The sequence below is a fragment of the Dromaius novaehollandiae genome, chromosome 4, assembly GCF_036370855.1.
Source record: "Dromaius novaehollandiae isolate bDroNov1 chromosome 4, bDroNov1.hap1, whole genome shotgun sequence".
In the NCBI taxonomy this organism is placed as follows: domain Eukaryota; kingdom Metazoa; phylum Chordata; class Aves; order Casuariiformes; family Dromaiidae; genus Dromaius; species Dromaius novaehollandiae.
The window spans coordinates 5,766,927-5,790,294 of record NC_088101.1 but is presented as its reverse complement, the minus strand read 5'-3'; the positions used below and the strand labels follow the sequence as shown (position 1 = coordinate 5,790,294).

At 52.0% G+C, this 23,368-nt stretch overlaps 1 protein-coding gene across 1 annotated transcript in view; it reads right to left on the bottom strand.

Moving 5' to 3' along the window:
- Positions 1-18,743, bottom strand: part of RBPMS (RNA binding protein, mRNA processing factor) — a 47,490-nt gene extending 28,747 nt beyond the window's left edge. Inside the window, exon 1 of the mRNA XM_064510278.1 lies at positions 18,583-18,743. Coding sequence (XP_064366348.1) covers positions 18,583-18,645 — 63 coding nt within the window. The 5' untranslated portion in view covers positions 18,646-18,743. The remainder of the gene's footprint in view (positions 1-18,582) is intronic.
- Between the last annotated feature and the right edge of the window lie 4,625 nt (positions 18,744-23,368).

Sequence of the window (23,368 nt, the reverse complement as noted above, 5' to 3'; positions counted from 1 at the left end):
AAAAAACCTTGATTTTTTGGCCAAGTTTCCTGGCCTGTAGTTCTGCCAGCCCACCCACTATCTAAGCTTAAGTACTGGGACACATAAAACTGCCAGACCAGGCCTATTCTTCGGCTGAAATTTGTTCTTTCTCTTGTAGATAAAAGATATCTAACACATCTCTGAAGATCTCGGGAGTGCAAACATTCCTGCTTTGTGTAACAAAACCTCTGGCTGACCTACAGCAAATATCTATTAAATAACAAAAGGTACTCAGCTCTGTCGGCACAACACCAGCCATTTGCATATAGCCCTTATGTCAACAGCCCAGGCACTGCTGATATGGATCACTTTATGCATGCAGGCTGGAAAAAAACAGGCTAGCCAGTACAGAGAGCCAGCACTTAAAGCATCTCAGAAAGACAGGCACTAGCATTTAGACAGCCAGAAGACAAACCAAGATCTGTGAGCTCATATGTGCTTAGTCTGCAGCCCAAGATCTTGGTAGCCCACGGGATGAACAGACCAAGGTGGGAAGGCGTCTCCAGGGTGTCTCCATCCAACCCCTGCTCCTGGCAGGGCAACCTCCCAGCTGTGTGAGGGTGCTCAGGGCCTTGGCCAGACGGGTGCCAAGATCTCAGGGTGAATGGGATCAAGCCATGCATGGCCCAGCATGATGCCCCTTCCTAATCTGGAGTTGCCATCTGGGTTGCAGCTAGACACCACTGTGAGAGCCAGGCCCAAAGCACCCTGAAAAAGCATTTTCATGATGCTGAGCCTGCAGGAAAGCAGAGAGATGGACCCCAGGCTTATAACTGGCAGGTCTTCCTTTCCAAGCCTCAGCTGCTTTGCAAATCACCCTAGTTTTTGCTTCTCCTGTGGGAGTTTCTTGGAAATGAGCCTTGTGCTGTTCCCGCCCTTCCCACCTTGTCTTTCTGCTTTCCTGCATGAGGAAGAACAAGCAAACAGCTTGCTATTTGTAATGGGACTATCCACAGTGGATTGGTGGCTGTAGTGACTGATCCCTGCTCCTTGAAGTTGACGCACTACTGGAGCAGTCACCATCTGGCAGCACGTGCTGTAACGCAGCCGATCTCTGGCCAACGCAGATGGAAACCAGGGAATGCAGGTCGTACCTCAGCTGGGGAACCATGGCAGGGAAACACAAGCTCTCCAGACTTGCATGCTGTAAGGAAAGGTCAGCTGCATAAAGAGGGAGAAGGGGAGATGGGATTTTGCTTCCGAACTCAGCTACTTGGACTACCTTTGCATGTTAACATGTCACACTGGGTGGGGACATACTGCGGCTGGAGACCGTCAAACGTCAGCCACAACAGATAGGGCATGAAGAGCTTTTAAGCATCACTGTACTTCATCTCCCCACCCTCAGCTCCCAAATGCCTCCCCCAGGCACTTTCCTCTAGCAAAGGCGAGGGGAACCAAGGTGATCCGATGCTCTCGAGCCCAGGCTGCTTTGTGCCAAAAATGGAAGCTCTTCTTCCAAACAAGACACAAAAGCTCACAGTTCGACCCCCCCGTACAGCATTGTGCTTCACTGCCACCCACGTCGCCAGAACCACTGGATCTCTGGGGAGAAAATGTGCCGCAGAGGCTTTGGGGGGACATTTTTTCTGTTTTGGAGAAGACCGGCCAGGGTGAGCAGTAGCCTTATAAGGAAAAGCTGAACTCCAGCCCCAGTGCTGCACAACTTGCACCGCTCCCGAGTAGGTCACAGCTGAAGCCTTTCAAGCTTTAAGGACACGCTGGATTCAGAGAAAGCAGAGAACAGCCCCAGCAGACACACACTGGTTTGGAGCAATCTGCATGGGGAGAGACTCATGTTTTGCCCCTGCTGATCTTCAGGCATACTGTGAGCCTGGAGTGAAGCACGGGGACCTGCTCCCCGTCTTCATTTGATAAGATTTGACCTCTTGTAAAGAAAGATGGCACTATAGGCTAAGCAGCTAATTTGGTTTAGAGGGAGCTGGACTTTCTGTAAATGCTCAAAACTTTCTGTAAATGCTCAAAACTCTTTCGAGTATAGTCTAGGTAAATGATTGTCAACCCTCCAGTTAAAAAGCACTCATACCTTCGTCCTCCGCAAAACCACTCAAGTGAGTCCTTGAGTAACACCTCAAATGCCACGCAGCTGCTGAGAGAGAAGTTATAACCATGCAGCAAAGCTGCTGGGAGCACCCAAAAAGGTTTCTGTGTTGCTTAAGAGTGGGGAGAGAGAAGGTGAACCACACAGTGAGGCAGAATCCACTGTCAGGCCCAATCCATTAGATACTCCACCATCTCCTGAAGAAGCCACAGCGATTTCTTGAATGCAGGGAAGACAACGGAGGGGAAAACCCACCAGGTAGTGGCTGCCAAAGGTATGTCACCAGGTATTACCCCAGAAGTGTCACGTAGAGCTCCGTCCACCACAACAGCTCACGTCAACCAGGAGGGGCTGACCAGCAGAGCTGTGGCAGCGGTGGTGCAGAGCTAATTGTCAGAAGAAGTGACACCAGCCTCCTTGAGAAGGTGCTGCGCGGTTCAGCCACTCGCAGCAGGCCAGAGCCGAGCAGGCAGCCCTGTACAGCCGAGATCTGTGTGACGGTCCCAGCAGGGCTGTGAAGCTTTTGCTTGCAGCATGCCAGGCTCTAATTGCCTGGGAACTCCTGCCAGATGGACTCAAACTACGCCTGGCCCCTGCTATCCAAGTTTCTTCTGGCAGGAGCTGGGGAGAGAATCACACAGCATTCTCCAAAAGAATCTCTCGTGCCTGTGCCGGGGCTAATCCTCCAGGAGATGGGCAGCCTAAGAAGTGCGTGTGCAGACAGTCAGCTCTGCTTCCCTGTCCCACCCTCCATCCAGCTCATGCCTCTCCACCGCAACAACAGAGATGATGGCAGCAAAAAGGTTAGCAGCATCTCTCATTCCCCCACTAAACTGAAAGCAATGCTAGAAATCCTACCACCCCTAGACCAACAAGCCTTCACCCAATAAATGCAGAGGCAGACGAAACGTTGCACTCCTTAGGCTCTCATAAAATACCATGTGGCATTCATAAAACAGAACTGTAAGTACTTGCTCTCTCTAGGTACTAGAACTAGAACTAGGAACCAAAGGGCTGGCTTAGCAGATCCCCCAGGCAAGTCCCACCTTTACTGCCTGGGCCATGGAGAACAACATCACCATGGGAAAACATGAGGGCTGCCCACAGAGCGCAGTAATCTTGGATGGGAAAGACATCAAGATAGTAGGACTCCTCCTGCAGCAGCTCCAGCCCTGCCCGATTCCTGCCAAAGGGAGCCGTGCTGCTGCATCACTCCAGCCAGGGGTAATGTCCATGTATCTGGGCCATCCTGAAAGTATCATGCTCCTTTCTAAATCACCAGGGCACTGCGTGGAGGTCTAACCACTCCTGTTTGTAACAGAGGATAATTAATTCCTACCAACATCCCAGAGGCCACTCTATTTTCAATGTGCTTGGCATGTCTGTTGGCTGGGAATTGCTGCTAAATGTATAGACTGTATATATTTCCTCCTGCCAGAATATAGGCTTTGCTCTATATAAGCTCCCTCTACTGGAATGCAATGTAAACAAGGCAAGTTTATCCTTTCCTAGAAGAAAGGTATTTCCCTTCAAACACAACCAGAAAAACACTGACTGTCTTTCCCCCCTACAAAGAGCTGCTTTCTGTGAGCAATAAAAAGAGGAGCAGGGAATTACCGGTCGACTGGGCCCTTCCTGGATGCCCCAGCACCTATTTTGCCTCCCTGCCTCCTGTGGGTGAAAAGCTCTGCTGCCGCAGTTCCAAAGGGGCCTGACAAAATCCAGCACTCAACATATTTAACAACATCAGAAGCTGTCAGAGCTCGTGCTGGTCTTGCCTTGGGGCACAGGACTGGACTTGATTGCTGTGATCCCCAGCAGCTCCTCCTGCCATTTGCTCCCAGGGGTTCCTTCTGATGCAGCATTTAGCTTTTAACTGAACAAGGATCTTGACAGGTTTTTCTCTCCTGTCTGACTCCTTCCTCCTCCTACCAAAGACATCCAAGCTGCTTAGTGAAACCCAGTGGATGCTGATAGGTCCTGTTGGTACTGACCTCCACAGCACCCTTTCATCTGTAATTGGAGGGCTGAGCTGGCTGCTGCATTAGTTTGTGCTATGTTACCCACTGACGATAGTTTATTTTCAATAGTGATGCTTCAGCCAGTGAGAATCTTGATTAAAGAATGTGAAATCACTCTGACTGTTGTAAAAATGCTGACCAATGCGATTGCAAAATAAAGAAGATCAGACTGCGGAGCAATTCAGGCCTCAAAAGGTGGGTTTGTGTTTTATCCCATGTGGCTCCCCCCATCTGACATAGTCAAGTTCCTTCCAAGGCACGCTGCCCTCAGTAATCCCACACTCCTTCAGCAACAGCAACAAGGAGACTAGGGTCAGCCTGTGGGCATCCGACCACTTTGCAGGCTGGGACAACACCATTTTTTTCTTATTTTTGGTTCGGCTCCTCGTGCTGCTTGTTCTCCAAGACCTGCGTAGGTTCAGCCCCGGTTGCTCCTCAGTCAAAAGGTAAAAATAGTCTTCAAAAAGAAAAAAAAAAAGGGCAGGGGAATCTTTCCCTGCTGCTGCAGTCCCTGAGCAGAGAACTGGAGAAATCCTAGCAGCAGAGAAATGCTGCTTAAAAGAGACCTTTGGAGGTCTCTAGTCCAACCTCTTGCCCAGAGCATGCATGACTCCAAGCTTTCCTGGCCACTCTAAGAGGAAAGGAAAGAGTGGAAGGACACCAATGGTGGGAGAAGAAATCACTTTGGCAGAAAAAAGAGGATGCCATGGAGGTCTGCAAGCAGAGGGAACCAGGTTACAAACAGAGAGCAATTCAAAAGCAGTAGCAAAGAGTGAAATGACACAAGAGAAATACACCAGTTCAGCAGAAACAAGTATCTTAAAATGAATCAAATGAGGGACGGCAACGATCCACCTCCAGTACACGCTTATTAAAAGAAAAACAACTTGAAATCTTGATACATGTGGAGGAAGAGAGAGTTTCTAGCTCAATCCCTTGACATCCCTTGGTCAGCTTAGTGGCTCATCTGCATCTGCAAAATAAGTGTTTGTGCAAGTCTTCCAGGACAGCAGGTATATTTGCACACACAGGCAGAAGAGGGATATTCCTCTTTCCATTTGTACATGCAGCTACTGTCCTAGCACAGGGAGGCTTGCAGTGGCAACACACACAGCTAACCTGTTGCTTGTGCCCTGATCTACTGAAAGGCCCCACCTGTATCTAGATACTCCACGTATCTCACTGTGCCAGAAGCACTAGATGGCACACAGACTTCTGGAGGTGAGAAAAGGAAGGGGGTGCTGGGAAACAAGGCTGGCAGTTCAGAGCTAGCTTTAGCTTTGAAATGCAAAAACTGCCACTGCTTCAGGAGCTGGCTGAGGAGCAACCCTGCGTTTTTCAGGTCATGAATGGATGGAGCAGGGAGACGGTCTCTGAGCAGGGAGCATAGGGGGAAAAACCTGCCCCACAAAAAGCAAGTGGGAGTTTTGCCACCAATTTGAGTCAAGCAGGCCTCCTTCAAGAGCAGGCCAGGGTCAGCTTACGGCTTGGCCGGAGTACATGGGGGTAGGATGACCCAAACTGTCGTGAGCAGTCCAGCCCAGTCCTAGCCACTGCCAGACAAAACAGGATAGAAAAAACAGCAGCCACCTCTGCAGAAAAAGGCTTCAGGCACTGACCATGCTTCTCAGCTGGCTCTACCATTTGAGGCATCTTGTCCCATGCACTCTCTGGCTTGGGGAGATCAGTTCTTCAGGCTGGCACACCAGGACTTCTTTCTATTCCGTGCCTTGGAAACAGCTGAGGACGTGAGATGGAGGTCCTTGACCCTCCCTGACCCTCCCCAGGCTCCGCTGCCAGTGAGGAATTTCGGGAGCTAACAGGAAGCCATGGCAGTGGCTTAACCTCCCTTTGAGGTTAAGCCAGTTTCATCTTGCAGCATGTAATCTGTTAAGGATCTGGTTAATAGTAGACCTGGATCTTCTGGGCAATCTGCAATGAGAGTTATTGACCCCTGACACCCTACTGTCGGGGTAATTACCAGTGTGTTGCAAACCGGACTCTGCAGCACTTAGCCCATCCTCCAGTTTTGTAATGAGTAAGCTGGCTCCGGCATTTATAATTCAACCCAGGTCTCCAGAAAGAAGACATGGGCCCTGAAGACAAAACCTACTCCTTGTCGCATTCTGTCCAACAGGCACAGGTGCCCTCCAGCCAGCTCTCCAGGCTTCACGGCTCCCCACGTGGCTCAAACAACTGGCAGCAGTGTGGGAGAAGCACAGAAGCAGGCAGCCCCTTGGAGAGGGGTAGTGCGGGCCCAGGCCAGACCCTCGGACATGGAGGACAGCCTGATCACAGCGGCTTTATGCCAGGGAGGAGAAGGTACCCATTCCCTGGAGAGGGGTTGCAAGAGCCAGCCCCATGGGGTGCTTCAGCTCCTGCTCCCATCCAAGCAGCAGCTTCATGGGGTCAGGAGGCAAATCCCTCAGCTAATCAGCAAATGTTGTTTAGGAACAGCTCCAAAGCAGACCTGGTGGGTTAGGAGTCAACTCGGAGATTAATCCAAACTTTTATCTTTGTTAAAGCTCATATATTTGTTAGTTTTTCCTTTACGTATAACCACATGGTGTATTTGAGCAGAAGATTAATGGCTTTAATAAAATGCAACAAGACATTCCCTTATTCCAGGAATCAAGAAAAACAAAGTGATTAACCAGCACACAAAGCATCCGACCCACGGACACCACCTATTAGCCTAGAGTTATGCAGCAGGTGCCACTAAAGAGTCCCACCCCAAAGTGACAGGTTGAGATGTTGAGTTTGAAAAAGGCTTAAATTCACGTTTTATGCTAAGCAAATATTTATCAGATGAATTTACACCCCTGTTTGCATTTGTGGGTACCAGTTATATTTCCTTTCAAGCTGCAAGCAAGTCAGTGCCTGGGAGTCAGAAGGGGATGGAACAAGCCCTTTGGGGAACATTAGTCCTTGTGGCTAATCCTACCCAGCATAACTATAACCGGCAAATGGCTTTGCTTTAACACTCACAGTTTAATGTGTTCCGCTTAAACAAAGTCAACGTGTCAGCTAATTGGAAACTAGGAAACATGGCAATGTAGCCACTGTCAGCCTCATATTACAAGTCAGCTTACCCAGCTAAAAGCAAGCAACTGGCTTAGAAATCCTACAAGCTGCCCACAAAAGTGAAGGAGCTCCCAGAAGAAGCAGCTAGATCAAAACAAAGCCTCTAAGGTGAGCCACGGGTCCCTCTTCTTCCCCTGCGTGTGTTTGTTGTCCCTGCCCCAGAGTGGAGCAAGAGTGCAGAAGACAAAGATACTCAGCAACTAGAATTTCAGCCTCTGGTTTCAGTCTCTCTGACCAGCAGGGCCAGAGACTCAGGGCTTTTAAATCTGGAGGCCAGCAGGACTCTGCACCCAGCAGCACAGGCCCCACAGTAATGCAAGAAGTTCCCAGCACGAGGATCCAACGCTACAGTTTCACTGCCTGCCCTGCATTTGCAAACCTGCCGTTCCAGGAGCCGGCGCGTTCCACCCTTGTGCAGAGCCGCTCTCCGGGAATTTGCTGCCCGCAGTAGGATTGGCGTAAGCATCTCGACCCCACTTGCGCTGTGCACCCGACACCCACATCATCTCCTGCTCTGCAAAGGCCAAGGGGAAGTGCCATTGTGCTCGTCTGCTCATTGCACGGGAGGCAGGTGTCTGCGGGGTCATGGCTGCGATACTCGCTGGGCTGGCCTTGACTGGAGACCTGCTGCTACCAAGGTGACAGAGCCACCTTTCCAGCTGGGTTTTCCTCCTGAAGAGGGTCCCAACTTCATGAAACAGGTGCTGATGGAGAAGGCTAAAGCCCCTCACTGCTAGCAAGCATCAGAGCTTTTGCAAACACCATCAAAAGGTCAATATAAGAAAGCACACAAGCCGTCTTACCCCAAATGCCCTAAAAGCAGAATGTCAGCTGTCCAAGAGTCCTTGAACCAGAGAGTCTGATCAAGTGGAATATGCTCTTTAAAGGGAAGTTGAGATCAGCACATAATCCCAAGACTCCTGAAGCTGGAGATTGCTGATAAATAACTTCCTTGGCAAAGTCACTCCCCAAAGTGAAAACACACTGACAAATTCACAGTGTCAAAAAGTCACATCTCCCATTTACTTCTGCTTCCCTATCCCACCACTTCATCATTCAGTTCTACCACCAGTTAAACAGCGGGGAGCTAAAACGCCAGGATCAGGTTTTTACCCCCTTATTCATGCTGCTGCAGGGCTTGTGCTACAATTAGCCATTTTGCAGTTGTGCTTCTCCAGAGCAGGGATAGCAGGATGAGGCCATACACACAGAGGGGTGCAGAGTCATGTTTAAAAAGTACCAAAGCTCCCCAGAAAAATCCCACTTGTAGTTTACACTCTCTTTGATTTCATCAATCCAGCCTTCATTTTTTTCCTGCATACTCTCTCAGGTTTGTTGGATTTTTGTCTTTCTGTTCCCCAGGGAGGTGTGTGAAATAACAGGCCTCAGAGATGGCTCTGAGGAAGAACTCAACACAAACTTACTGCATTCCTGAAATTCAAACCCATACAAGCCTGACTTACCAGATAATTTAGTCCCATAACTGTGTAGCAGATATGAGAGATAAAAGTTCTGAAAAATCCTCTGAAATTAGGCCTCACAAAGAAACGGCTTCTCTTCAGTAATGACTTGTTTTCTTTGAGAGTTCAAACACAGGTCGGCCAAGTTTTAAACTGTAAAATTATATTGCCGCGTTAGCTGAGAATGGGAGATGGAAAAAAGTGTGGATTAAAGAGGGATCTTTAAAGAATCCCTTATCTGGTTTGTAGCCCCGAAAGGTCTGAATGTTTTGAGGCAGCGGGAGCTTTTTGGGCAGGAGGGAAGAGACAGTCTCCTCAGCGGCACAAGCTAATCAGCACTCCCCGTCCGCGCCCTGCAAGAAGTGGCACAGGCTCGTGCACCCAGTGCAGGAGCTGCCATCCCACATGGTCGGGCTGATGCCGCGCTGCCCAGAAACCAGCCTGGATCCAGAGCAAACCGTGACTTTATGCCTTGCATACTTCTGTTTTGATTCAACTAGTTAAACAAGCTAGGTGGTGTCCTCCTGTGCATGAAGAGAAGAACAAAATTCCCACAGTGTTACAATCACGGCTCAAACCATTTTGCTGTCAGGAAAATGTTATTCCAACCCTGGAGCCTCAGAACTGACAACAGAAAATAAATCCTTCTTACTCCTTTCAGATGCTGCTGTATTGCCCTTACAGATAAACCCAACAAAATGGCTATTTGAACAGGTCCTGTGCAAACATCATCCTTTCGGTTGGAACGGTCCTCCAGGTTTGATAACAAACAGGTGGGAGGGTTTGTGACGTGTTAAAGTGAGGTAGAAGCAGTGCAGAAATGGAGGGTCCTCAGAAATAATTCCCAGCGGGATACACAGACATCCTTTTGCCAAGGAAAAGATTTTACAAAGAAATATTTTTCTGCCCTTAAATGGAATAGGAGTTTCACTCTGCAAGTAGCTGTGTGATGGTTTCATATGTGGAGAAATCCCAGAGGCCTCAATTTCCAATCTCTACTAGAATTGCTCCCAGGACCAAATCCTTTCTTTGAAAAAAAGGCCTAATCAAAGAAACGCCTGAAAACTGCCTGCCCAGTGCTCAGAGGAGCACTCATAGATGAATCGGAAACCAAGGAGTACATGTGATCATCTGGGTTTCTTAACCAGGCACTTACTGATTTCCAGGGAAAAACACAGGGCTGGAAGAAGCTGTATCATCCAGCACAGAGATCTGCAGTATCGCTACCTGCCCTGCCTGGTGATAGAGAAGCTGGAGGACAGACTACTGATAAAGAGATGTTTAAGTAACCGAGATCTCCTGGGCAAGAGTCAAGCAATAGGCAGCTCTTCACAGCCCTGCTCCGTGAATTGCTGGACGAGCACAAGGTGACCCTGATGGTTTAGATCACCCTCCAGGACGTTAGCTAACGAACGTTCTCCATTAACACATTCCCGTTCCCCTGCAGAGAGTTGCAGCTTTTGGTGAAATTACCCCAAAACTTCCGCTTTGCCAAGCTAAGAGGGTTGAGTGAGCCTGCTCTCACAGTGAGGCAGACATTGCAGTCTTCTGACAGTTCTTAGGGCTGTCCTCTCAGCTCTCTCCAGTTTTTCAAAAACCTGCGTAAATTGTGGGCTGCAAAGCTAGACAAACTTGGCCTGCAGGTGCAGTCAGAGACAGGTTGCGATCTGAAGACTGGCCATGCTGTGAGCTCAAGGATGCCCAGCTCAATAACCCATGCCCGACTGAAGCCAAAGTGCGGGGAAGTACAGACCCCCCCCCCGAAGGCCAACGCAGCCTCCCCCCGAGGTTCAGCCCTGGCACCCCCGGGGCCAGGAACGCTGCCCTGTGTGTGGCTCCTCATGCTACAGGAACAATCAGGCAGCAGATGAAACAGTTGGGCCACAGTTGGGCCACAAGGCGTAAAAAGCAAGACAAAGAGCCCCAGCACAATCCCAGCCCCAGGAGGCTACAGAGACGAATGGTATAAATAGTTTCCAAATGGATCAGACAAATTAGCAGGACAAATCTATCAGTGGCTGCAAAACAGCACAAGAACTCAGTGCCCACCAAGAAGCAAGGGGAAAGGGTTACCCTGCGCAAGTTTTATGTCTTATGCATCTGCTCGCAGTCAGCCTGGGAGAGAGCCTTTGCTCTCACCTTGGTGGCAGCCCTTTGTTCCCAGGGCACAATGACCCAGCTCCTACTGGAAACAGAGGAGATACCCAGCAGCTTGAGAAGTTTAAGTGGCAGCCTGAGGAGGACAGAAGAACAGACTCCAGTTCCCAAATACCTCTGTCTCTTTGTTTCTGATAAAACTGTGCGGCTTGCAGAGCCCATCCTGACATGCACAGACATTGAATTGCTGTCCTAAGTGACATGCAAATGTGCGGGCACTGAGGGATACCACAGGAAAGCAGCAATGCATGCTTTGCTGGCACTCATCATGCTCAAAGCACACCTCCCCACTTGTCGGTGGAACCAGTGAGTCAGCCAAGCTGGGAAGGAGAAGCTGGGAAGGAGAAAGCCAGGACTGGGGATGGAGAGCCAAGCCAAGACACATCCCCTGTCTCCATCTCCAGGCTCACCAGTAAGAAAAACAAACACAGGGTCCTTCAGCCATAGGACCGCAGGGGGAAAGGGGCCTCGGCAGGTCTCCGGTCCAACCTCCTGCTTGCAGTCGGGCTGTCATCAACATGAGAGCAGAGCAGCCAGGAGTTTGTCAAAGTGCGCCTTGAAGCCTGCAGGGTTGCAGATGCCCCACCACCCAGTAGCCTGTCCCCTTGCTGTCCTGGGAAGAAGATCCTCTTCTCCCAAACCTGAACCCTGCAAGCTGCCACCTGAGGCCATTGCTCTGTTAATCATCTGCCATGACCAAGAAGACTTTGGCTCTGTTATCTTGGTCCTTCAAGCAGCTTTAGGCTGCAATTAGGTTCCCCTTTAGCCTCTTCTTGGCCAGGCCAAACCAACCTGGATGGTAGGTCACATACCGTAGGCCCCTGACCTTGCTGGCAGCATGCAGCCCACACTTCCCCTTCACAAACACTAACTCTTGCCTCTGCCATTGGCTATAAATGAGCAGCACTCACAGGCCTTAGCAAATAGTTGACTTTCTTCATTGTTTTGTTCAGTCTCACTTTTGGAAAGCCTGGAAAATAAAATAGGAGGCAATGTGGCACATTCCCACATTATGGCCACAGCTTGGCTGGCACACTTGTGGGAGGACAAAGCATTTTAAACTGAGATTGCAAACCCTGTTTGCTCAGTGAAACCACCATTTCCAAGACTACACCACCAAACTACAGATGTGCAGGTGGGAAGGCACCACTGAGGTCTCCCACGTAACCTCCCGCTCAGAGCAGGCCATCCACCAGATCAGGGCAGCCACAGCTTAATCTAGTTGGTTCTTGAAAGCCGCCAAGGATGGAGATCCCCCACCTTTCATCTGGTTTTCCTGTCATGAGACTAGCCTTTGGCCAAGGTCCTGCTGACAGAGCAGCTCTCCAATGCCTTGCCAGAGCCACCTGTGTTCATGGCCTAGATGTCCTACAACTGCTGTTAGCTGTATCTCTGCTGTGACGAGGGTCCGGGACTGAACTGCAAATAGATACTCCTGTCTGTTTATATAAGAGCTCTGCAATATTTCCATTTACATTCACTAATCTCCACTAAAACCAAGCCTGCCACCATGCTGGCTTTGGAGAAGGTCGGGAATTTTCTGTTCGGAGTTATTTGCTGGGATAGCGACAAATTTCCTACTGGAAAATCACGATGACTTTCTTCCCTCCCCACCTCCCCAAACACTATTTTCCACTGGGAAAAATGAAACAGCTTCCCTCTCTGAGGTGCATCAGGCAAGATGCGTGCTTCTCCAAATGTGTTTTGGGAATCACCTGTCCAGGTGGTACAGGGCCAGAATTACAGCTCCCAAGAAAGGATCAGAGAAATGCACTCAAGTGTGGCACTGGGGCTTCAACAGCCCAAACACTCCTAGTTTAGGAAAGCTGAAATATTTTGCATATACATTTTTCAGGATTTCTTCTTGGTGGAACATTTCACCATTTCCACTTCTTGTTACCATCTGGGGCAAAACCGAAAGTTTCTTCCAGCTCAGAAATGTTGCCATTTGTTCAGCTCTAGCTCACTCTTCGGGAAGTCACTGGCTATGGCTCTGGTATCTCCCCAAGGAACACCCCCTTAATTTCTTTCAGCAGGGATGATAGCTGCCTGAGAGTGTGAGGAGCACACCAAGTCTCGTTTCTGTGTTCCTCTCTGCTCCTGCCACGGCACTACATGACTCCCAAATTTACCAGGGCCTCCACCTTGCTCCTGTTTTTTCCCCTCCTAGCTTTTATTGTTCCTGCACAAAGTTTCTTCCTAGCCTCTGCTGTTCTCTAAAGGATCCTCACCAGTCTGCATGGCTCCTCTGCTCCTCTCTCTAGGAAGCTGTCTCCATCCCATCTCCATCTCTCGAACATCTGTCTCCTCACAGTCCTTCCCCTCTGCCTGTCCCTCTCATGTCCACTCCTGTATGCCTCACCACCATTTTCCAGTTTTCCTGAAATATCATGTCCAGTCTGGAGCGCAGTTTAAGGAGGGTGCGGGGACACTGAAGAGAATTCAGTGGGGACTGCTGGGATGCTCAGGGTTAGGGACACAGGGCCTGTAAGGAGACAGGGGGATCTGGACAGGCTTGGTCTGGCAAAGAGGTGGCTGGGGGGGAAATCTAATCACAGAAACAACTATGTGAAGTGCAGGTACCATGACAATAGAGCCAAACTCTTCTTGGCCACGGCAGATGACAAAGCAGGGGCAACAGCCAGGAGAGATATGGGGCCCTGAACAGCCATCTGTGGTATGGGGTAACAATTCTGCATTTGCTGATCACTTTTTGCAGAGCCGGAAGCTGTGATCTACAGACAACAGATCAAGCACTGCTCCAGTGGGGAGGAGAGAGGCCCAGAGGTGCTTTCATCGCAGAGCACCAACTGCCCCACATCTCTCCAAGCAGCTCTCCTCCACTGTACACCAGTACTCACCCCCAGCCAGTTCCCTGAACGTACATGGCCACAAGAAAAGCTTTTGCCCATCTCAGGCTCAGTTCAGACTGCGGCACCTCAACGGGTGCCAGACACCCTGTGAGATGACCAATGCGGTCATGCTCCCCTGCCCCTGTGCAAACCATCTCGGGTAAACTTTAACAGGATAGGCAATGGACGAGAGAGGCAGAAGTGATTCATTCACAAGGTATTTAATCACCTACTTAGACCAAAGCTTCAGATCAACCACATTTCAGCAGGGCTTGCTTTAATTTTCTACCAGTGGATTAGCTGGTTGACTGCTCACGGCTGAAGAGGAACCACTCATTTACAGGTTCAGCCCATGGCTTGCTGCTGCTGCTGCTAGTTCAGCAAGGCCCCACGTCTGGGCTTTGTCAAGCTCAGGCCCACCTCGTTGTGCAAGCCCTTTGCTTCTGGGCATTGTCTCCTGTTCCTGTTTCAGCACCCCACAGGCCTGCTCAGCACACAAAGCTCAGATCCCAGGTTTGGGTGCAAAGCATCTCCACTGAATGCAATTTGGCACAGAAGGCACGGTATCATTCCCCTTCACACCACCTTGTGCACAGTGGGAAAAAAAACAGCAGCAAGCTCTCAACCTGGCTTAGTGAATTCACCTCCACAAACCAGACCATGCAGTGCTTTACCCCCTGTAGCAACACTCCCTTCCTACTGCTGTCCCCAAACATGAAACCCTTTGGAGGGACCTAGCAGTCCCTACCCAGGTCTGGAAAGCAGTTGGGGATCTGCCTGCCTTCTCGTCCAACTCTGCTTGGCAGCGACTGAGCCTCCTCCAGGCATGCTAATGACATAATTAGCCACCAGGCATTTGCGGGCACACACGCTCCGCATGGCACCCTGCATGGCACCCTCTGGCAGCAGCCGCAAAGCCAGGCCTGGTCGGCAGGCTGGGAGCCACACTGCCAGAGAGGGGCACGGGGACAGCTGCCACAGGACAAACGTCAGCAGCGGCAGCCGTGCAAAGCCCTGAATCTTGGACCTGCTTTTGGTGCAGCAAGAGCCAGAGTTACCTGGGGATCCACCCTGCTTTGCAGAGAGCTGTCGAGAAAACTGAGACGACGCAGGGTCTAAGTGAGCACTGGGAAGAGCCTCTCTGAGACAGGCTGTTCAGCGCTCACTGCAGGCACAGCACTGGCAGGAGGGCCGTGTCCCCACAGGACCGGATCTCAGCAGTGAAGGCTGTGTGCTCAGCATGGGGGGGCCAAGGAGAAGGGAGCACCATGGCAGCAGAACCAGGCCCGGAGGAGGAGGAGGAGGAGGCAGACGAATCCATTCCAGCCAAACGTGCTGGCTCAGGGCTGAGATAAAGCCGTAAAATATGGAAAGTGGAACTCCACCCCCTCCTCCCAGCAAAGAGAAACAGCACCCTAAATACAGAGCCGGGACAGGAGTGGGAGAGGCGGGGAACACCGACTGACGCTGGCCCTGCTCCCCTGTGGCAGGGTGCATTCCAGCCCCATGCGGATTAGCCCTTACGTAAATACTCTCTCCATTAATGGAGCGTTCCCTTGGTTTGGTTTAGATTACCGGGCTCTGAGTAAGCATGTCACAAGCCCACAAAAGTCACTGACATAAACAAGACTTCAGTCAATGAGGCCCAAGATAGTTGCTTTGCAAGTGGCACCGTGTATGTCCCAGGCCTGCATGTGGCACACCTGTGTCCCCCCAGCACCAGAGACAGAGAAGGCACAGGGAATGGCTCCATCCTCTGCACCAGGCCACGCAGGATAGCAAGGACGAACCCTTTCCAGACAAGGAGGCCCGGGCTTTCCTTCCCTCAGCTCAGATGACTTGGAGCTGCGTCTCAAGATCACCGACAAAACGACTGCTGGGGCAGGCAGGGAAAGAGAGGGGAGGAGTGGCGTTTGGGAAAACAAAGTCAAGCGAGGGCTGAGGACAATGTGGGGGAGCCACTCTGGAGGCGAAGCTGGAACGAGGAAGTGAGCAAAAGAAAGCAAGAAGCCAAGGGAGCAGATGGGAGATTGCAACAGAGAGGCCGGATTACAGGGCAGGGGCTGGGGCCTGAGGTCACGCACAATTGTGTCATTGCTTGGAGCTTTCCTCCCAGATCCTTGAGACTGGACATTTCCTAAAGGAGGGAGGGAAGCACGAGTACCTGGGAAGCGACCCCAAACCACAGGCAGTTCCTGACAAGATAAAGGGAAGTCTACCACCACCACGAGGTGAGGTGGCTGCACAGGGAAACCTTATGGACTTGCTGGAAATGTTCCTGTTAGGAATTGTCCCCAAGGGCATCTACCCCTGCTTGTGCCACCCTTTCTCTCCCCACTTCCCACCCTGGCTGCCCCCTGCCCGTGCCCAGCCCCCCCCACAACCCGCTGGGATGATACAATTAGCCATGCCAGCAGCGTTTCCACCAGCCCAACTCCACTGTGCTGGGAGCCACACTGCAGGAGCTGGCACGGGGATGGGGACAAGGGCTGCAAGCTGGGTTCCCTGGAGCCACTCTGCTACCAAATAAGGCCTCTGTCTATTCTTTTACATGCCATTCTTGCCCGGCCATAGCTATGCGACCTCTTTTCCAAGGGCTCTACCCCTGCCAGGCTCCTCCGCCAGGACCCCCCAGCCCGCAGTTCACCTACGCCGGCGAGCGGCAGCTGTGGGGCTGGAGCGAGAGGGAAGGAGCTGCCCCAGGCATCCTGCCCGCTGCCAGGAGCGGTGGGAGCGACTCCTGCAAGCCCAAGAAAGACAAAGGAGAACTAGTCGGACTTATCCCAGTGTAGTTTTAGGTTCCGTTTTAGGCTCTGGGCCAGACCCGCACTGAAACCAGGGCCTGTCACACCTCACAGCACCGTCACTTTAACCCTTGGAAAGCCTGAGGGTTTCCCTGCTGTGAGAACACACATGCCCTGACCTCCCACCTTCCCAGGATGGGCTCTACAGCTTCAAGACAGGGTCTGCTTCTCTCTCTCTTTTGGGGGTAAAACACAGCATCGGGGGGGCACAAAGCTTAAAGAAAAACCCTCCGGTGTGACCCCCCAGGAAGGGGAGAGGTATGCATGACCCAGTCGCTAGGCAACTCTCACTGAGTGCCCTTATGCAAACACTCCTAAGCACCAGCTCTTCCAGCCGGGGCCAGTATGAGCTTGTGCCAGTGAAGTACCTGCTGGCTTTGTGCAGGGGGAGGCAGGTGCGGGAAGCACCTCCTGTGGTGGGAAAGCAGCCTGGCTTGCAAGTGCCAGCAGCCAGCCCCCTCCTAAAGCCGCGCTCACAGCACGGAGGTGGAGCCTGGCACCGCACAGCTCGTCCATCCCTCTCCAAGCCCCCTGTGATATGCTCCTGGGGCCAATTCCCTTTTTTCTTCACACCCTCGAGGCACCTGCTGCCATCACCCCTCTGAGCAAGACAGTCATAGAGACACGGCTCCCCTTTCTCCTAAAGCATCTTTAGAGCGGGCCTCAGCACCTTCATCTTCGTCTTTGGCCCAAACAGGCTTGGCACAGTCCCAAAGCAGTTTCCTTCACCTGCAACCATGCTTAGTGTCACAAGGTTAGGACAGAGAGAGTCCTTATGATGTCCAACGCCTTGCAACGAAAAGCGGGGGTGTATTCTTCCCCACACGCATACATGGCCCCTCTCCCCGGTGCGAACCATCCCCTCTCCGCGTCCCTCCCCTTAAGCTCTCTGCATCCTTCAGCACCCCCCAAACTGCTTTGGGATCCAAGGAAACAGGCCCTCCTGCCTCGATGGTCTCATCAAAATCGCCGATATCCATATTGCAGGAAAGGGTCAAGGAACACCAGTTTGCCTGTACCCCGGGAGGCTGCCTAATGCTTGCAGGTCTTCAGCCGGAAAATTCAACTTTATTGGAATGACAGAGCTAAATACTCCTATCAGATGGTGGTGAAAAACACCTGGCTTCACGTTTTCAGTGCTGCCGATGCGAGAGGTTTACTCTGTTTCAGTCACCCCCTTCAACTTTCTAGCAGCACCAATTTGAATTGCCCCCCCTCCATCCCATCTCTGTGGGACTTCACTAGAAAAACACCCAGTGATGCACGGCAGGAAAGCGCCAAGCACAGGTCGCGGTCTTCCAAATTCCTATCGCAGAACTTTTTACTGGGCCAAGAAAAATCACTGCCTCTTGTCATGATCACTCACGTACAGGGGAGATTGCTGTGCCTTTTGTAGAGCTCTGCAGCCTGCTTCCACACCAGCGTGTCAGCCTGAGTCTGCCTCCTGTTTTGCTCAGCATCTGACCAGAAAGCCAGCTTTAACCACACCTTAATTCCTGAACTTCGGGAAGTTTCATGCCTGCACTGTATTTGGATAGATATCTAAAATAAGAATCAAGGTGCCCAGTCGTACGAGAACAGATCTGCAACGTCCGCATCGCAGTGTTATCTGCAAGTTTTATCAGCCAGCGACCCTGCCAAAAAGCCTAGGGGAAGCTGTGCAAACCCACCTGGGAAGAGGCTGGGGGAAGATCCTATCTGGCTGCTCCTGCCCTCCCGAAGCCCACATTCTCATGTCAAGGTCACAGGCGAAACCAGGAACTTCAGAGGAGCGACAGAGAAAACGCGCTCTCCCCCGCGGCGGGGACGCGGCGGGGACGTTGCCTTCCGCAGCGCTAAGAGCGGGCTGCACGTCCCGGGGGTCGGACAACTCAGAGCGGAGCGAGGAGCCCGCGGGAAAGGCGGCAGCATCCCCGGAGGCGCCCAGGGCAGCGTGCCCGTGCCCGCGGACCGGCCCCGCCGCGCAGCACGCCGGCGGCCCCTCAAACCCAGCCCGACCCCCCCCCCCCCGCCCCCGACCCCCGGAAGGAGCCGCGGCGGCCCCCCGCGGAGTGGCGGCCGTGCCCGGGGCACCCCCCCGCCCCGCCCCGCCCCCGGTGCCCCGCGCCGCGGCGCCGCTACCTCCTCCTCGGGCAGGCCGGGCTCGGCGGGGCCGCCCTCCCGCTCGGCGGGCAGGCTGCTCATGGTGCGTCCGGCCAGGCTGCTCCCGCCGGCGGCAGCAGCGGCCGGCGCGGGCGGCGCTGGAGGCAGTCGGCGGCGGGGCCGGCCCGCCCGGCAGGAGGGCACGGGGCGGGACGGGGCGGGCACGGAGGAGGGACACGGCGGGGGAAGGAGGGGGCAGGGGCACAGGGTTTAGGACCGGGGACACGGGACCGAGGCAGGGACGTGGGGCTGAGGAGAGGGGCAGGGCTGGGGACCCGGGACCCGGGACCAGTACAGAGATACAGGGCTGCAGGAGGGGGGCGATTGGGGCAGGGGACACGGGACCGAGGCAGGGACGTGGGGCTGAGGAGAGGGGCAGGGCTGGGGACCCGGGACCCGGGACCAGTACAGAGATACAGGGCTGCAGGAGGGGGGGGATTGGGGCAGGGGACACGGGACCGAGGCAGGGACGTGGGACTGCAGAAGAGGGACATGGCTGGGGACAGGGGACAGGGCTGGGGATGGGACATGGAGCTGAGGAGAGGGGACACAGGTCAGGGGACAGGGGATATGGGACTGAGGCAGGGACACAGGGCTGTGGCAAGGATGTGGGGCAGAGGAGGGGATGGAACTGGAGGTGGGGGACACAGGACTAAGGCAGGGACTTGGGGCTGCAGCAGGGACACAGGGTCAGGGGTGGGGCATGGGACTGAGGAGAGCAGACAGGTCTGTGGGCACAGGGATTGTGGAACCCAGGATTGGTGAGATGAAAAGGCTAGGGATGAGGGACGCTGGGCTGAGGTCAGGGCACACGGCTAAAGCAGAGACGTGGGGCTGAGGAGAGGGGACAGGGCTGGGGACAGGGGACACTGGACCAAGGCAGGGGCATGTGGCTGCAGTAGGGACATGGGGCAGAGTAGCAGGGATGGGACTGCGGAGCAGCCCAGGGTGACATTGGGGGACAGGGCTGGGAGGCAGGACAGGGTGGCAGGACTGGCTGCAGGGCAGGGAGACGGGTGCCAGGGCTGGCTGCAACAGGAGAGATGCAACATTTCTGATGTGACCCCATGTGGACACCTGGTTGTAGGGCTGCCCAGGTGTTGGGGAGGAGACTCATCCCTGTTTTGTCCCGCGGCAGATTGTACTCCCGTCCCTCATCAGTCCTCTGGCATCAGATGCTGGGGGTCCCTCCTCATTTCCAAAAAACACCCCTGTGGCCCTGCCCAAACATTTTGGGAAAAGTCCCTAAAAATTTTTCCATGCACTAATTAGACACAGCATCCTCGACCTGCATCACCAGGCGGCCTAGGAGCTGACACTAAATGCCTCTGTCCAGCGCATTTCTGCGGGGAAAATAATTAACATGGGAAACTACCTATATCAGGATGCAGAGAGAGGAGCTCATGCAGCACATGGTATAAGCAGGGCTGAGCTAGGCACCTCCTTCTGTCCAGCCCTCCAGCCCTGAGGAAGCAGGCTGGCCAAGGGGATTAAACTAAGGAGGATTAAACAAGTTTTAATTGAGGTCAGGATTGCCCAGAGGAAAGCGGTCTCATCAGGAGACATGAGGGCCATACACAGTCTTGAAGGCTCAGCCTGCCTTTCTGGAAGGAGTGAATAGCCATCTGCATGCCCCCCGCCAAGCTGCTCATCCTACCAAAGCATTGAGGATGCTATGCTGGAGCCACTCGGGCTGCGGGGAGAGACTGCTGCTGCAGCGCTGGGCAGGCGAGGGTATATGAGCTCCTCTCCTCCAGTGGCGAAGTGCTCCTTCCACGCTGCAGCGCTTACCCAAAATGTCGAAACGTTATCTGGCAAGCTTCCAACCTCTCAAAAATATTAACTTACATAGCAGAACTTCTCCTGATGGGAACTAGATTGAAACTAGCCATGTAGTCCAAATTTCCAGGAGGGCAGAAATGTCCAGCTGTGATGGCAGGTGGCCCTGCAAGCAACCTGAACAGCCTCAGGGTCAGAAAGAGCAGGCAGAGGCCCAAGCACCCCTAAAAACCGCACATCATTACTTTGGTGAGCAGGGGAGGAAGAAGGGACCTTGCTTGACACCAGGAAAAAGATGGGACAGGGGGGTTTAGCAGAGCAATGGTACCCCTGGTCTGCAGGCTTCTGCGGAGATGCAGTAGCATGGGTGCAACCTCACCATGTTGGGAAGAAGATGCAATCAGGATTTATTTGAGGACTGGTGTCTCGGTCTCCCACCTCTCTCTGTTTCTGGTAGGATGGTGTCTACAGTCAGAAAATCTGAGCCACCACAGGTAGAAGTCTTGTCCTGGGCCACTGAGATCAATTCATTGTGCTAGATTTACATGTGAGTATATGGTGTTCATTATCAGAAGGTGAGTGAGCAGCCCAAAATTGGCATTGGCCCTGGAGAAGGCCAGGAGTGCAGGATCCTGTGGGGAACCTGTTGCACACCATCCGCACTTTGCTGCTTTCTCCCAAAACATGGTGCAGAGCTGCTCAGCAGCTGCATGGCAATAGTGCTGTTGCTGGGAATTTACCTCAAAAGCAAGAGATTTTAAAAACTTGCCTCATTTTTAGGACATGAGGAAACAGCTGGGTTTAAAGCACTCCCAAAGGAGAGAACTGAACAAATTTAGCAGTATATTCTTCCTGGAGTTGTATGTTTGGTTTCCTAGGATAGGGCCCTTCTAGGCCTGGAAATGGCCCATTATCCATGGAAAGTTTTGGATGGGCTGGTGGCCTTTTTCAGCAAAAAAAGTCACTTTTGAAGCACAGGCACAGTGTAATATTTACCAACCCTCCAGGTGCCTTTGTAATAAGAGAACATTTCTGTTTCTGTCAGAACTGTATTAACTGTTCAAAGCTTTCTCAGAAAGCAATCACGGAAACAAAGAAGCAGAACAAATAAGAATAAAAGCCTGGGAGTTAAGGAAGAAACCTGGCCTGCCTTTACCTCTGAGAGGAGAAAACTCTGTAGCAGCTATTGAGAATGCTGTCACCCTACAGTGTATGAAATTTAAGGTGGCTTGAGGAGGAGAGGAGAGGTTTGTTTAATCTTTCCCAGGCCAAGCCTCAGGTTTTGCCTAGTGTACTTGCAGTGTGCTTGCTGTCAGAGGAATGCTTTTGCTGACAGCGGTGCTTGACTGATAGCCCTTTTGCTGGGCCAAATGGCCCTTTGGTGGCTGCCTGGGCTGCCTCTGTGCTTTCCCCTGCAAGGTGAAGACATAGCAGCCCTTCATAGCTCCAAAAGTGAGCATGAAAACTGAGCAGAAAACAGGGATTTCCTTGGGTGCCCAACAGATCAACTCAGGCTGGTGCATGAGGCTTATTTTTCCATAGGTGCCTTCACATGACTGCTTCCGAGTGTGGGCCTGCAGATATATTGTGCTTTCTTGCAGCCACCACCCAGGGCTCCGCATTGGTGCATCTTTTTTGTTTTCCCAGCTTTTTTTCAATTGTGTTTTTGAAACCACGCTGCTAAGCGTATAAGAGGCATTATTAGAGTTCAACGGCATGTATGGAAATCCATGTGGTTTACCCTGATTTCATTATTTTCTCTTCTGTTGTTTTCAACTGCAATATCTTTCTGGTCATCTGAACAAAAAAACTTGGTGGGGTCTACCTAAGCAGGATGGAAACTGTTCCATAATTGTGACAATATTTGCAGCCCACATTTAGACTCTGCTTTGGGGAATAGCCATGCAGTTTCCAAGCAGCAATGGGCTGTGATTTGGACATTCAGGGCACAAATCCAGCTTTTTGATATCCCTGTAACTGAATTTAAGGAGAAAATCTAATTAGTTCTAGCACGCGTGCCCTCGCTTTTATGTCAAACCTTGCTCTACCTGAAATCCTCGGTTCCAAATCTGTCCACATTAAAGCTGAAAGCAGGAAATGTCATAGCAAACATTTTCCTGCTGAAGCTTGGGGTTCCTGTATGAACAGTGGCTCTTGCTTTCTCTCCTACAGGAAATTCTGATCCATCCAACACTCATTTTTGTTCTGCATTGGGATAAAACTGCAGAACATATTTTACAAAGGTAGAAGGGAAAGTTGTGAAAAACATTGCTTGGGAATCTTGTGGGTCAGACTGAGATTCATCTGCTTGAAACTCAGGCACATCGGAAGCTCACCAGAAGCACAGCAGACAACCAGAGAAACTGCAGCTGTGCTCTAATCTTGCCATGTTGCTGCGTGAATGGACTGAAAAGCAAGCTGGGCAGAAGGCAGCTTTCAGGGGTTGGTGGAGATAGGGTGTCACCATGTTTCAAGCATTTGCTTTTTCTTACAGCCTACAGGTAAGTGAAGAAAAAACAGGCAGTTATCAGACTATGCTGCACGGTGTTGTCCATAATTCTGCAATCCCATAGAGAATAATTGTTTGGGAAAAGCTGATTTAGTTGTAGGAAAAGCCAAAAGAGAGGGAGAAATCTTATATATTGATAACTGGTTTGCAGCTACTGAATAAGACAGGGCACACTGGCAGGCTTTGTGCCCCCCCTCCCCCCACAAGTGGAGTCAAGGACCATGGCTTCCACTATCACGTCCATACCATCCCTGGCTTTAAGGGCCACAGCATATTGTAAGCATATAGTGCTGACAGTGCAGGGAGCTGCAGGTCCAGCTGCAGCTTGTCTTTCATGTATGTGCAAACATTTGAGCAGTAGAAGGCCAGCTGGGAGAAAAAGGAGCCCTGAAGAGGGTGGTGTTAGGGACACGCTTTGGGCAGGCACAGGATGGTGATGCTGTTCTGCCCATGCAGACCTACCAATGAGCACCAGGG